At 39.8% G+C, this 16,131-nt stretch overlaps 1 protein-coding gene across 1 annotated transcript in view; it reads right to left on the bottom strand.

Annotated features, from left to right (window-relative positions):
- Window positions 1-15,874, bottom strand: part of map3k15 (mitogen-activated protein kinase kinase kinase 15) — a 29,879-nt gene extending 14,005 nt beyond the window's left edge. Inside the window, exons 1-18 of the mRNA XM_034707068.1 lie at window positions 15,291-15,874; window positions 10,436-10,575; window positions 10,076-10,099; window positions 8,825-9,018; window positions 7,925-8,093; window positions 7,719-7,825; window positions 6,583-6,753; window positions 6,376-6,488; window positions 5,881-6,040; window positions 5,496-5,646; window positions 5,291-5,398; window positions 3,853-3,902; window positions 3,542-3,637; window positions 3,294-3,381; window positions 3,078-3,211; window positions 2,866-2,993; window positions 2,485-2,615; window positions 636-741 (exon numbers count right to left, since the gene is read on the bottom strand). Of these exons, the coding sequence (XP_034562959.1) occupies window positions 636-741; window positions 2,485-2,615; window positions 2,866-2,993; window positions 3,078-3,211; window positions 3,294-3,381; window positions 3,542-3,637; window positions 3,853-3,902; window positions 5,291-5,398; window positions 5,496-5,646; window positions 5,881-6,040; window positions 6,376-6,488; window positions 6,583-6,753; window positions 7,719-7,825; window positions 7,925-8,093; window positions 8,825-9,018; window positions 10,076-10,099; window positions 10,436-10,575; window positions 15,291-15,600 (2,380 nt within the window). The 5' untranslated portion in view covers window positions 15,601-15,874. The remainder of the gene's footprint in view (window positions 1-635; window positions 742-2,484; window positions 2,616-2,865; window positions 2,994-3,077; window positions 3,212-3,293; window positions 3,382-3,541; window positions 3,638-3,852; window positions 3,903-5,290; window positions 5,399-5,495; window positions 5,647-5,880; window positions 6,041-6,375; window positions 6,489-6,582; window positions 6,754-7,718; window positions 7,826-7,924; window positions 8,094-8,824; window positions 9,019-10,075; window positions 10,100-10,435; window positions 10,576-15,290) is intronic.
- Window positions 15,875-16,131: the final 257 nt, after the last annotated feature.

Genomic DNA, 16,131 nt, shown 5'->3' with positions numbered 1-16,131 from the left:
AGGAGAGGAGAAAAAGATAAGGAAACACACACACACACACACAAACACACACACACAAACACACACTCGCACACACCTGCTAATGAAAGGTAAACACCCTTCTGCCTTTGCTTGATTAGCTAATCTAATTACACACCTCGCTGGCTGCTGGAGAAGGCCAGATGGTCAATGAGGGTGCATGTTTGTATGTGTGCACATGCACTTTGTACACACTTGTGTGTGTGTGTGTGTGAGTGTTTCCATAGAGGCTGATGGCAGCTCTTGACATTTTGAGGGTCGTTTGATATTTACACTCATAGTGTGCAGGATTTCTATGACTCCATTAATGCAGAGAAGAATAAATAACTGTCTGGTGATGTGGCAGTTTTTGTTTCAATAAAACTGTTACTGAGTAGTTTATCTATAAAGTCGAAGGCCAGTTTGATAGTTTAGAAATGTATTATGGTGTTATTCATACTTGAGTGTGACTGTTTTGCTCAAAAGAATAACAAAGAGTTATCTTATAGTTCATATTTTGTCTATAAGGCAAAGACTTGGTCTTATCAAAAACTATTTATTTGAGCTGTTACAAGGACACCTTTCCAAAGTTTATTTTAAGAAATGTAAGAAACAGTAGTCTGAAAATTTGGAGTTACCGGTAAAAGTCTCTGTACAGGGGTTGACTCCTGCCAACCGCTTCGAGGTACCAAAGTCTGAGATCTTCAAGACGCCGCTGTAGGTGTTCACCAACACATTGTCACCCTGAAGGAGAAAAAGACACAGAGAGTGGTTCATACACAGAAATGTGGGCACAAAATAATACATATTAAGTTATTAAACAAAATAGTTAACCCTAACGCATAGCAAGACGGCAAATATGTAGCCCACCTGTATATCGTACCTTAGCGTAGCGTAGCGTACCATATCGTACTATACTGTAGTGTAGCGTTGCATAGCGTACCTAACCGTAACGATACGTAACACAATATCAACCGAAAAAATACCAACTAAATGAAATATAATATAATATATCTGTATCTGTACATAATGTAGGTACATACAACTAACTTTATGTGACATAATGCAATACTATATTACCTGTTGTTAATTACGCAACATAACGTAATGTAGTGTAATGTAACGTAACTTAACTTAATGTAACATATTGTAACATAACTCAACTTACTGTAACTCAATGTAACGTAACTTAATATAATTTAATCTAACGTAACCCAACATAACATAACTCAACATAATGTAACGTAACTTAACTTAATGTAACATTATGTAACATAGTGTAATGTCATTTAACGGAACGTCATTCAATGTAACGTCATTCAACGTAACGTCATTCAACGTAACGTCACTCAACGTAACGTCATTCAACGTAACATCATTCAACGTAACATCATTCAACGTAACGTCATTCAACGTAACGTCATTCAACGTAACGTCATACAACATAAAGTCATTCAACGTAACGTCATTCAACGTAACGTCATTCAACGTAACGTCATTCAACGTAACGTCATTCAACGTAACGTCACTCAACGTAACGTCATTCAACATAAAGTCATTCAACATAAAGTCATTTAACGTAACGTCATTCAATGTAACGTCATTCAACGTAACGTCATTCAACGTAACGTCACTCAACGTAACGTCATTCAACATAAAGTCATTCAACATAAAGTCATTCAACGTAACGTCATTCAACATAAAGTCATTCAACGTAACGTCATTCAACGTAACGTCACTCAACGTAACGTCATTCAACATAAAGTCATTCAACGTAACGTCATTCAACGTTACGTTGAATGACGTAACGTCACTCAACATAAAGTCATTCAACATAAAGTCATTCAACGTAACGTCATTCAACGTAACGGCATTCAACGTAACGGCATTCAACGTAACGTCATTCAATGTAACGCAACTCAATGTAGCGTAACGTAACTCAACTAACGTAACTCAACGTAGCGTAACTCAGCGTAACATAACTCAGCGTAACGTAACGTAACTCAACTAACGTAACTCAACTAACGTAACTCAACGTAACGTAACTCAATGTAACGTAACTCAACGTAACGTAACTCAACGTAACGTAACTCAACGTAACGTAACTCAACGTAACGTAACTCAACTAACGTAACTCAATGTAACGTAACTCAACGTAACTCAACATAACGTAACTCTACATAACGTAACTCAACTAACCTAACTCAACTAACGTTACTCAACGTAACGTAATGTAATGCATGGCAACGCAACCTAAGTTAATATCAAAACAAAACAAAATGCAATGCTACATAATATATCTTTATTTGTACACAATATACGTTTACACATCTAACATTATATAACATTTTGTGATGCACCTTAGGGTAATGTAACAAAGCCACATTAAAATAACGCAACGCGACAAAATAACTGTGATTTACTCTGATTTTTTAGGGAGAGATCTGTTCCAAGAAATAATGTCTTGTTTAACGTGCATCCTTGTACCTTGATATCTCGATGTACAATCTGGTTCTCATGCAGGTATCTGAGCCCCTCCAGGATTTGTCTGGTGTAGAATATTATGGTGGCCTCCTTCAGCGGGCCCCATTTAGACCTCAGCAGCGCAGACAGACTTCCTGGAGAAAGGAGAGAAGGAGTGTCCAACACCTATCATGAAACGGGAACATGACCAGGCAGTTAGAGAGAGACCGCCCAGTAACCGAGCGGTCACAGGCGTCAACCTCTTAAACAGGCAACTATTGCACCGTTAGATCTGAACTCTAGCTTCTGTAACAAGATGATCCGCCTCCCTGGACAGATAAACTGAGTCCCTGAGGAAGCATAACACCCTAATCATTTTACCATCTGTGTGGTAGAAACACATACCTCCAGGGACTTGTTCCATGAAGATCTTGATGTATCCATTCTCAGAAACGGAGCCCAAATACTGAACAATGTTCCTGTGCTTCAGGTACTTGTGAAGGGCGATCTCTTCATGAAGGGGCTGAGAATACCTTACACACAGAGAAAGTAAATCAAGTGAATATTGCCATCCTGGGACAAAAAGACAACATGGGAGAGGGTAAAAGATGATATACCTGCTGTCTCTCTCTGGGATTTCTTTGATGGCGATTCGGACCTGGTTGCTGAGGTCTCTCCCAGCATACACCACTCCATATGTGCCCCTTCCCAACACCACCCGGTCCCCTGTCTCATTGGTGTCATACTCATACTGTAACACACACATTCTCTTCATCAGTAATCTAACATTGACTGTAAAACCTTTGGTTCAAGTCATTCCAACACTACTCCACCTCCAGTGTGTCTCCGTCTCCCTCCCCTTCCAACTCCACGGAATTCCCCGTACCGTCCGTTATCATCTCCTTCACCATGGAGCAGAACCTGAGATACACATGAACACAACCAGCCAACAGACCACATCAGTATCATCAGACATGGTTATCAGGTCATGTCAAGACAATCGCACATACATACTGTACAAACACGAACACTGACAATCACACACACCTACACAGACACATCTAGAGGTGTGTGTCCTCACCGACCGCACTGCTCCTCAGTGGAGAAGTAGATCTGGAAGTCGTCCGAGTTGTCGTGGACGTAGAGGAAGCAGCAGCGCTCGTCAAACTTACTGATGCTGCAGACAGAGAGTCAGAGTTTGTTTTATCTTTGTCTTTTGATTTTAAAGACTGAATCTTCTGCGAAATGTATAAAATCAAATGTGAACAACCTTCAAAGTTAACCAAAATTTTCATCATGGACATAAAAGCAGTGACTCAAATCAAAGTACTTTCTTTTAGCAGCATGAAGTTGAAGATGTACAACAGTTAACCTCCACCTTTAAACTCATACCTTATGCCTTTGATGGACATGGCAGTGAAGTTCCACTCATGGATCCCTTTCTGGAATGAAAATAAAGTCAGTATTTTTTCCCCTAAATAATAAAATGTCTTCATGTTTTAACATAAGACGTTAACAACAGTGTTGCCAACTTAGCAACTTTATCGCTATATTTAACAAGTTTTCAGACCCATCTAGTGACTCTTTTTCAAAAAAGCAACTCTGCATTCAGACTGTTAATGTATCACGCATGTATGAAGACACCGCTGGCTGATCCTGCCTACTGTCTCTTTTTGGTCCATTTAGATAGTTAATGTAGATTGTATAGGGGCGCTGGTGGCCTAGCGCCCGACATACAGAGGCTACAGTCCTCGTCGAAGGGGTCCCCGGTTCGATTCCCGGCCGGTTGATCATTTCCTGCATGTCTTCCCCCGCTCTCTACTCCCCACATTTCCTGTCTCTCTTCAGCTGTCCAATCAAAAAAGGCAAAGGGGCCAAAAATATAACTTTTAAAAAATGTAGATTGTATACAATAAACATGTAAAAAATGTTATGGTTGAAAAATGTTATGTTTTACTTTGATTTGTTGTTGGCTCCTAAGTGTAGTTATTAACATTTTAAGGGTGTTTTTTTTAAACTCTTTTTGTTTCTCCCTCAACGTTACACATCTCTCCTGCAGCATCCATTACAATTCAGATTATGCAAATTAAACAATGACGTCATTTAGCGACTTCTAGCGACTTTTAGAACAGCCAATAGCTACTTTCCTCACTGAGGAGTTGGCAAAACTGGTTAACAACACTGGGTAGCTGGTTCAGTGACAGGCTCCAGGTGAACCGTGGTCAGACTTTAAAACCAACGTCAAACACTCTTGACCAAAGAACACAAGTGTACTAATCTCCCCTGTTAAGAGAGCTGCAATCTCTGTCATCTACATTTGTTCAGTAGATATACTGTAAATTTACTTTCAGTCAATGTTATGCTTATTTCTGTGCATATTTTCTTAGGATACACTAGTTTACTTTTAATTAATTATAATTCAATATTTACTATTTTTGTATGCTCACTGTTGTAATGTTGCACAATCCACTTTGCTGTTGTAACACTGTATATTTCCCTGTTGTGGGACGAACAAAGAATTATCTTATCTTGGCAGAGACCAGATTCACATCCAGTTGTTGTGCAAGTTAAACCAGATTTTCCCCAAAATCTGAACAAAGAAACACCAAAAAGTGCAGATTTTGGAGGAAATATTGAGATTATAGCACTAATAAACACATTCAGTGCCATTGACACAATGAGATGAGCATAACAGTAGTGTAAATATGACCTGATGCTATGAGGGGCTATGTTTCAGCAGTTTCTAAGTTGTGTGTAAAAACACTGGCAGGTAAATGTGTGTTAGCCAGATGTGGTTAAATGGTTCTGGGTTAAGCGGTGATGTCCTCACAGTTTCAGCAGGAGACACGTGCCAGATTGAGACGTTCTTCTCTTCAGCCTCGTTGTTGATGGACACGTAGGAGGGCTGGTAAACTTTAGTTGGCTCCAGAATCAACACCTGTGAGTGAGAGATGCACAGCCATGTCAGTATACATCTCTAAATATGTGATAATGTTTGTCTATTCATGTTTTTATGTATGTATGTGTATAAGTACTGGAAACCGCAGTCGATTGGTGGTGCCTTGAGTGGCCTCTACAATGATGTCCATCCAAAAGTTGAGTCTCTCCCTCAGAGGCGAGTGTTCCACCGACTGCTTTTTAAACCTCTGGATCAGCTGCAGGTTCTGTACCACTGACTTCAAATACCTGGTAAATAGAGATAAAGGTTATCAGGATTACTGTGTTCATAAGACTGAACACTGAATAACACATTTATTTTATGGCACTACAACACTTAAGGAGCATCTCTTAACAAAGACAATATTTCATTGACATTCAAAATGATCATTCAATACAAATGCTTAAAATGTACTCATGTGTATGTCACTAAATGTTTATCAGTGATGTAGCTATCATGGTGTGTTTTTGTTAAATCTTTACCAGAGAGGTGGCTTGAGTTTGAAGAGCTTCTCTGCAGCCTGAGTAGCTTTAGGGATGTCGTTAGCGAGCATGCTAACAGTGAAAAACTGTCCGATGTCCCAGTAGTTATTCATTTTCTCCAGGGAACCTTTGCGTCCAAGCAGACTGTTCAACCTCACACCTAAGACAGCAGATTAAGGGTGGTAAAAACACTGTAGGAAATATATCAAAATACAGCTTTATCTGTTCTGTAGCTCAGTGTGCTGAAAACATACCATTTGCCTTAGCCATACAATTACTCTGCTGAACCCAAAACACACATTTTCACCATGTGTTGATACTCTGAAACCAAGCTAATACGCATTTATCATTAATGCAACTGACAGTGAGCCATGTACAACAACTTTAATTATTCAAAAAAAAAAAAAAAAAGAACTAATCAATCTTGATTTTGTTGCTCTAGTTTGTGATTAGAGCATGAACATCCAGTAGGTGTCAGGTTTAGGATATCCTTACCTATTTTTCTAAGTTCCATGGAGCTCTCAAACTGTTGGCCAGCAACTATGAGGAGGACTGCAAGATTGATCCCAGAGTAGAGAGTGGGCTGCAGCTCAAAACCCTTTCTGTACCTGCAGGTGAAAAACAGTGTGTAAATAACCTTATTTTGTATGGCTGCTAACACAGTAAATATGAAAAGAATACGCAGACAGTGAGCGTTCTTACCACTGTATAGCATTGTCCCTGTTTTTAGTGTCTTTGCAGTCTGAATCCAGAAAGATGTCCTTGTATATCCGTCCGCAGAGGCAGAACATGTCTGGTGCTGGATGTTCACATGACTGTAACACCTGCAGCATCACACGGAGAGCCTGTTCCCTGTCACCAGGACTATTTCTCCTGCACACATACAAAGCTTTCATTGAATAAAAGGATGATGTGTGATGTTGTTTTCTTTCATTTAACATTTGTCTTGTAGTTCTAAGTGTTTGGAAAGATGTATCCTTTTCATTCCACGGATAAAAAGTAGATTCTTTTTTGTTGTTGTTGCTGTATTTGCTGTTGTTATAAACACATTAAAATATACAATATAATGAAGAGTATTCCCCACGATTTTAATTTTGGATGGCTGAACAACAACACAATACTTCTAGTGTTAAGAGCTGAGATAGCATTTACTACACTGCTAGCTTAATGTAATATTCACTTTTTTAAAACTTATTATTGGATTTTAAAAAGTAATAAAGTGAATTTAGAATTTAAATAATACAATTCTTAATTAACATTAATATTATAAGCAAACATGTGGTTTAAACTAGCATAAGTCTACCGTATCACATTAATTCCACAGAGTCACGTTAGCTTGTTACAGCTAGCTGGAGAATTTTTTAATATTTTTTTCTCCTGGTTGTGATTGCATTTAACATTTTAATCAAACTCAATAGATTCAGGTCAAATTTGTACAAGTAAAATATTGGAGAAGTAAGCTAAAGCTTTATTTAAGGACTAGCTCTGACCGTCTACCAAGCTAGCTTGATTCGGCATTGTCGTTCTCCTGCTGGCTGTGAAGTTGCCTGTCTCTCTTTTGATGTCTTATGGTTATTTAACAGAGAATTAAAAATTTATATGACAAAAATATTTCACTGTGTTACAATGAAAGACAAAATGTCAGTGTGTTGTATTTAATTGAATGTACAGCTAGCTAATAAGTCCAGCTTGTTGGGGTAGATTCGGGGATGATCAGTTTTGGTATAAAGGGTTTCATGTTCACGATATAAAAACAGGTCCCTTTTAGGTAAGGGTCAAAATGTTTACTTAGGGGCATTATGCACTCTTTGATTAGCTTTAATCCACTTTCTTTGTACCTGTTTAGGGCGAAGGCGTAGTGGAACTGGATCATGGGCTGTGTGGCCAGATCACAAGTTGGCAGCATCTCCAGAGTCTGCACGAGCTTCACCATGGCATCATAGTCCTGTTTGTCAGATAAGAAGAGATTAATTCCACTTGAATATGATGAGTATGAAGAGGCTATTAAATTATTTCTTTAATGTAATTCAGGAAGATCACGTACCTGTATGTCTCTGTAAGAAAACAGCAGGTTCATGACGATATCCTGCGTAAGGACCTCTGTGTTGTCAATTCGTAGTTTGATTCGGGACAGCTCCTTGGCCAGCTCCTCTCCCTGGTACTTCTCTCTGGCCTTTCTGATGTCATTTAGCAGGGTGTCCTTATAGGATGCACTACAAAAATACAGGGAGAGAATAAAAAGGAGAGATAGTTAGATTTGAGAAAAAGAAAGAAAACTGGGATCTCAAAAAAATTAAAGGTTCGTAAAGGAAGTAATACTGAAAGAGCAGCTTAAAATTTCAAAAATTAAGTGGCACCTCTTTCAGTGGAAAGTCATTATTTTTGAAGAAAAATGATGTATAATGTTCAGGTCTAGGTCCTGTTAATCACGACACGACCAATATGACACGACACAACATGGCACGTCATGTCACGTCACGACACACACGACACATGGCGCGGCACAACAGACAAGAAGCGACAAGAAGCGACAAGAAGCGACAAGAAGCGACAAGAAGCGACAAGAAACGACAAGAAGCGACACGAAGCGCCAAGAAGCGACACGGCAAGGCATGGCAAGGCATGGCAGGGCATGGCAAGGCATGGCAGGGCATGGCAAGGCATGGCAAGGCAAGGAATGGCAAGGAATGGCAAGGAATGGCACGGCATGGCACGGCACGGCAGGGCACTGCACTGATCTGCACTGATCTGCACTGATCTGCACGATACGACACGACACGTCACGACACGTCACGGCATGTCACGACACGTCACGGTACGTCACGGCACAACAGACACAACACAACATGTCACAACAGACACGACATGTCATGAAATGGCACAACACTTTTAATGAGTTCAGATGTCCTGACTATGATCATGTTGATGCTTGAATGTGTCTCACCAGGATGTGACGTGAATGTCCTTCAGCAGGCTGGTGAAGCGGTCCGTCAGGGGGACGCAGAGCGGCCCCAGCAGGTTGTCCCAGCTGGGCTGCATGTACTCACTGGCCCTGCGCTGAGCGTCACTCTCACAGCACATATACTCATGGTTAGGAGTCACTATGTAGGGGATGAAGTAGTAGTTACCGCTGGATGCCTGGAAGGTGAAAAGATAACGCTGTTTACTTTAAAATACGATAATATCTTGTCAAAGAAGAAGGACTGCAGGTGCTTTGGTGCCACAATGCTGTTGCAATGTGTCAAAGGGTAAACAAGAAGAGGAAGGGAAGAGATGGAGAAAGTTAGAGTTATATTAACGGTTAATGAGGAGGATCAGTAAACAGAGGAGCCAGACACCACTTAGGTTGTTCAGGTATCACTTCAGCAAAGGTAAGTACAACAAAAGCGTCTCACTTTTGTTTTTCAGCTCTATTCTGGGGTGACATATTATCCAGTGCAACTACAGTTTGGATACCATCATCACCAAAACATGACACAGAACTCTTCTCAGGCTGGGTAACATGCTGTTAGGGCATCTGATTTGTCCATCACATGACATCCCAAGTTGAAGACAGTGTTTTTATCCTCTCCTTCATGTTAATAACAAAATCGTGTTATAATTAGTCTGTGAGGAAATCTCCCATCATGCCCTGGTGCAGCATGGTACCTACTTTATTGCGCAATCCAGAGCCCCTGTACTCTGGGGGCAACTGAACCCAGGGAAAACCTATTGCTTGAGGACGAGAGGCCTTCTCCACACGCACAAAAAAATACACAGATACACACAAAACGCACACACATACACACACAAACAATAGATACATTGAAAATCAGTCAATGAGATGAAAAGATGATATGAATGCAAGTTTCTATTCCTGTTTCCCTGCCATGAGTGATTTTGATTGAGTGTCCGAGCATGTGCACAAGTGTTAAGAGTTTGTGTGTGTGTGTGTGTGTGTGAGTGTGTGTGTGTGTGTGTGTGTGTGTGTGTGTGTGTGTGTGTGTGTGTGCTTGAGAGGGAGCTGAGAGTGTGTAGATGTGCATTCCCGCATGAGTTGAGCGAGAGTACTGGTCACAAATATTATTCCAGAAATAGCATAACACACTGTGTGAACATAAATCACTGTGAAACGCGCGCGCGCACGCACACACACACACACACACACACACACACACACACACACACACACACACACACACACACAGAAACTTACTGTGTTTTTCTGTGCCACCATGTCCTGTAGGGAGATAAAACAAAGAGCATGTGAGATCAGATTTCAAGACTCAAAATCAGATATGAGGCGTGAATCCTCGTGCACACTGGGGTTGTATTTTCACTTAACTACCCTCAGCAGCTGTTTCCCTCCTGGCAACACAGTGTGCAGGACTGACTGGACTGCACACACTGACCAAAATGCACACTCATGCACACACACACATCAGGCTGTAAATAACTTAGTGGACCACTTTGTTCTAAGGAGGTGCGAAGGAATGGCATTCATGACCTCTAAATACATCAGCAGGACATTCACACAGGTATTTGTGTGTGTGTCTGTGTGTGTTTGTGCGTGTACCTTCAGTGACTGGGCAGTGTCAGGGTCGGTGTCATGGTATAGGATGACGTTGTTGGCCATGTCAAAGCTCTCCCTCACACCCAGATGGTAAAACAAGGATGGCTGTCGGAACACATCGCTCATGTCCACAACTGCAATATCTGAAAGGAGAGAGGCACCAGCTTAGAGGGATGTGCAGTCAGTGTCTTGGTTCAGAAATATGAACGGTTGCTTTGCAGGGAGCGGTAAGACAAGCTGAATTGACAGAAGACAGTTAGAATATGTCATATTACAATACGGTACAACACAAGACGACACAATATGATACAATACAATACATTAAGGCACAATACAAAATTATACGATACAATGCAATGTGATGCACCTTAATTGTCCAATAAAGATATTTCTTGACCCCATAGGGGTGTTTTGATACAATATGGCATGATACGATACGACATGACACGTTGCAACACCATACGATACAATACAATATAACACGATATAATACAATACGACACAATACAATACGATATAGCATGAAACAATACGACATAACACGTTACAATACCATACGACACAATACAATACGACACGATACAATACGACACGATACAATACGACACAATACAATACGACATGTTACAATACGACACGATACAATACGACACAATACAATACGACATGTTACAATACGACATGTTACAATACAGGACGATACAATACGACACGATACAATACGACACGATACAATACGACACGATACAATCCAACACGATACAATACGACACGATACAATACGACACGATACAATACGACACGATACAATACGACACGATACAATACGACACGATACAATACGACACGATACAATACGACACAATACAATACGACACAATACAATACAACACGATACAATACGACACGATACAATACGACACGATACAATACGACACAATACAATACGACACGATACAATACGACACGATACAATACAATACGACATGTCACAATACCATACGATACCATACAATGACACAATACGACACGATACAATACGACACGATACAACACGACACGATACAATACGACACGATACAATACGACACGATACAACACAACACAATACAATATGACATGGTACAATACGACACGATACAATACGACACGATACAATACAATACGACATGTCACAATACCATACGATACCATACAATGACACAATACGACACGATACAATACGACACGATACAATACGACACAATACAATACGACACAATACAATACAACACGATACAATACGACACGATACAATACGACACGATACAATACGACACAATACAATACAACACGATACAATACGACACGATACAATACGACACGATACAATACGACACGATACAATACGACACGATACAATACGACACGATACAATACGACACGATACAATACGACACAATACAATGCTACATGTTACAATACCTTATGGCATGATACGGTACGACACAACACGTTACAATACCATACAACACGATACAATACGATATGGCATGTACGATACAACACAACACATTACAATACCATACGACACAACACATTACAATACCATACGACACAACACGTTACAATACCATACGACACGATACAATACGACATGTTACAATACGTTATGGCATGATACGATGTGACATGACACAACACGATACAATACGATACAATACAAAGTGATGGGACATGATACAGCATGATACAATAGGATACGATACGATAAGCTACAACATAGTATGGTACAATACAAAACATACAATACGACACAATACGATACGACATAGTGAAGTACAACACAATACAATACGATACAAAGCTATAAAACTCAAAATGGTGTGATACTTTAAAGATATTTTTTGAACCCATAAGGCAATTTTGATGATATGAAACAATACGATAAAAAATGATACAAAACAATACACTATAATATGATACAATATGGTACAATATGATAAGATAAGACATGGTATGGTACGATAAGATACAAACGATACAATACCAAATGATATGATACGAACGATATGATCTGATGTGATATACCACGAAATCCACACACAACATTTGTTGTTCTAAAACTCTTCTTTAAAACCAGGTTATAAAAGAAAGCAAAGAGCTTCCACTTGTCTTTTACTTTTTTCACTTGAGTAGTTTTGAGGCCCTTAATTTCCCTTGTTGCCTTCTAAGCGGATTAAAAAGAGAGGGGTGAATATAATTATCCTCTAGGGTATTGTTCCATGATCTGCACATTTCAAACTAAAGAAAGGGAACAATATAAAGCACAGATGTTAACAAGAATTGCTTTGTTGTGCAATTAGCTTTGGCTGATGGGAATGTCAGAAGTTTTGCCCATAAATCGAAGATCAATGAACATCCTCTGAGGAGAATGGATGTCTGTACAAACATTCTTTGGATATTATGTTACGCTTGTGAATGTGTATCACTAGAAACACAAATGTTACCTCATGGTGGCGTCAAGTGATGATAAACCAAAAATATCTAAACAAAATGTCATAGCTGTCCATCCAACAGTAGTTTTACACCTTTCTCTCAAAACCACACATCTAAACCTTGTGGAGATGTTGGAATGAGGGTTAGCAAATCGTTAATAAACAAAAGCATCAGTAGCAGCAAGTCCATTCATTTTCTGCAGACCAGCTAAATGAAATATGAAGCAACGTTTAATCACTTTGAGGGACAGTGGGGGTCGCGAGTCTTTGGCACCTATATTTTGGGGGGGGTAGCTTTGTCAATTCAAAGTGCATGTGTTGATCACATTTGTCTTCAAATATGACTTTACCTTTTAAAAATAAGGTGTCAAGATCAGGCCAAAATACATGACTTCAAAATGAAGTTGAGTATTTAGTCGATAAAGTCACGTGACGTTAATGAGTCGCGTGCAAGTATACTAGTATACTAGGGCAAGTGGTTATTTCAACATGCTGTCAGGAGTTGTGACTATGGAAGCCCTAAAGGGACATGATTAGATGCATTTATCCAGAGGACAAGGCTCGTATTTTGAGTTTTTGATCTTCAACCTGTAAGATTCATGTCTCATAACAATTTATTTTTTTTACTGAGACAAAATTTTTTTAAACATTTTTTGAGAAAAAACAAAATAATTAAAGGGACTGATAACAGGCCTTTCCTATTACCTAAAGTTACTACAGAAGCCCTGAGAGGACATGATTGAATACATTTCATTTTCTCAGTTTTCTCATCTTATATTTTTCTCTTTATCCAGAGAAAACAAAGTGTGTTTGAAAAATAAGTTGTGATCTTGAAAACACAATGTATTTAATTATGTCCCTTTAGGGCTTCCGTAGTTACCTGCAGTTAAAACAACTTTTAAGTAGCTATTTCATATAATTAGTAGAGATGTGATGTTGACGAACGAGTCGGTCTTTTGGACGGCTCTCTTGAGTGAATGATGAGAACAGATTTGCAGTTACAAGCCGTTCATTTGGGTACCGTTTTTAAATGCAGATTGCCCACGCTGCCTTCACGTGTCACCTGCGTACCCCATGAGTCTGAGTTGTCACCTTGCCTTCGCGTGAACGACCTATGCCATCTCTGAGTATGAGTTGTCTCTAATTTTGTTCACACTGATTGTCTACACTTTGTTATTGTTTACATTGTTTTGATGTGTATTTGAGTTGAGGAGTTGTATTTGTAAAGTAGTTCAGGTGTAGAAACACCAGTGGGGTAGTACAATTTTGCATTCACATTTTTATAATGTCCACATTTTTATTCTAGTTGTATTTATATCTTTATATACATATATTTATTCTTATTTATTATTTATTGATATTATTTTTTTTCTGTATTGTTTAAATGTTCTTGTGTGGAACATTTTACAGTAAAGTTGTTTTGCATGGAAGTTATCTGCAGCCTGTGTAGTTTTTATAGTGCCATCAGGTCTGCTGAGTCTGTTGACAGCTTTAAAAAGTTACCCAAAATGCATCTGTATACACAAGCCTTCATAGAACGTCCCATCTAACCTCTACTGTTGTCTGTCTATTGCTTTGTTTGTCTGATTATTTCTGCACATGTATTTTGTTTTTATTGTTTTATTGTTTTATGCCTGTAAAGTATCTTGTAACTGAGCGTTTTAAAAGTGCTATATAAATAAACTTTTTCTTACTTACAAAGTTTTTTAGGTGAGTGAAAATTCAAAATATTGATCTCACTGTTGAAGCATGAGGATATGGCACCATCTTATGGAATGTTTACAATGCCAGTTAAATTATAATCAATATTTCAGAATAATTCCCACCAAGAGAGTATAGCCTATACATTGGTGGGATGTGTAAATTTGAATTATTCTGATCCAAATCTTATCTTATAACTGCTACCAGTGATTGCTCCCTTGATAAAAACGAGTTACCCCTGGTTGACTTCTAAAAGATAAATAAATATAACAATGAGCCAAAGAGGGGTAGGATTAGATAAGTTTTAACTTCTTCCTACTCCTTTTCGCACATGTAAAGAAAATTGTTTCACTGCTTGCTAATATTGATTTTGTTTCTTTTGTATAACTGTTTCTTTTTTTTCTTGTATGTTTGTATAACTCTTTCTTCTTTTCTACTTGTATGCTTTTATTTTGTATTTTTACTTTTACATGTTCGAAATAAAGTCATCAAATCAAAATCAAAAGAGTCAGTCTTTTGAACGACTCTTTGAAAGGCTCCTCAAGATCCGGCTCCCTTCAAAGAGCCATAAATCCCATCTCTAATAATTATTAGGACATGTATTTCAAAGGACAAATGTCCTCAATTTTGACTTTCATTGACTTTCATTGATCTGCACCCTCTTTCGGTGACACACACACCTGCATCGTAGAAGCTGTCCAGCACCGAGGTCTCTCCAAAGTCCAGCCGTCCGAAGGTGACTGTGGTGAGCAGGGCGCTCTCGGAGTCGCAGGCTCTTTGCAAACACTGCAGAGCTCCAGACTCCGGGCTGCTGGCCATCACCGCCTTCAGCCCGTCGTTCAGGACGTACACTACCCGCAGGGAGCGCTGCTTGGCCGGTGGACTCGGGCTGGACACCTCGACCCTCTCCCGGTCCCGCTCCACCAGACAGACCCCGGCGGAGTGTTCCCCTCCCATGTCGGTGACTTGTGTGTTCTGCCCGGAGTCCATAGCTTGACTCAGGGAAGTGTTTCTGCTTTTCTCTCCTTGATTCTCCAGTAACTTTCCACGTTTCGGTTCGTACTTCCTTTACTTCCTTTCTTCTGTCCTCTGGTGCGTCCTCCTCCTCTCACTCACTTGTTGCGCACCTGCAGCTGGAGGGAGCGCGTCTGAGTTTGTCCCCCCGCATCTCCGCCTCATTAACTCACATCACCTGCAGATTATCTCGCACCAAGAAGCCCGCTTCACCAGACTGGATCCGACCAGATCAGCGAGAGAGAGGAGAGTCAGGTTTGGAGAGAGAATGTGAGACAAAAATGCATCCAGGAGATCCGCCCTCTTGGCTCTCGCCTTCACCCTGGTTTGAAGTCTCCCATGCAGGGATTGTTTAATCAGGACTGTGCGGTCCACAGCCTGAAATGTTATGGGCCTCTACTTGGGGGTCTAAATATAAACCGGTTTGTCCGACTGGTCCCCTCTAAAACAGCAGCCAAGGAATGCCCACCTCGTGACTAATAAAATCAACACAGGGCTGACATGAAT

This window comes from Notolabrus celidotus, chromosome 17 (genome assembly GCF_009762535.1).
Source record: "Notolabrus celidotus isolate fNotCel1 chromosome 17, fNotCel1.pri, whole genome shotgun sequence".
NCBI lineage: Eukaryota > Metazoa > Chordata > Actinopteri > Labriformes > Labridae > Notolabrus > Notolabrus celidotus.
Note: the sequence above shows the minus strand (reverse complement) of the source record. Positions and strands in the feature narration are given on the sequence as shown.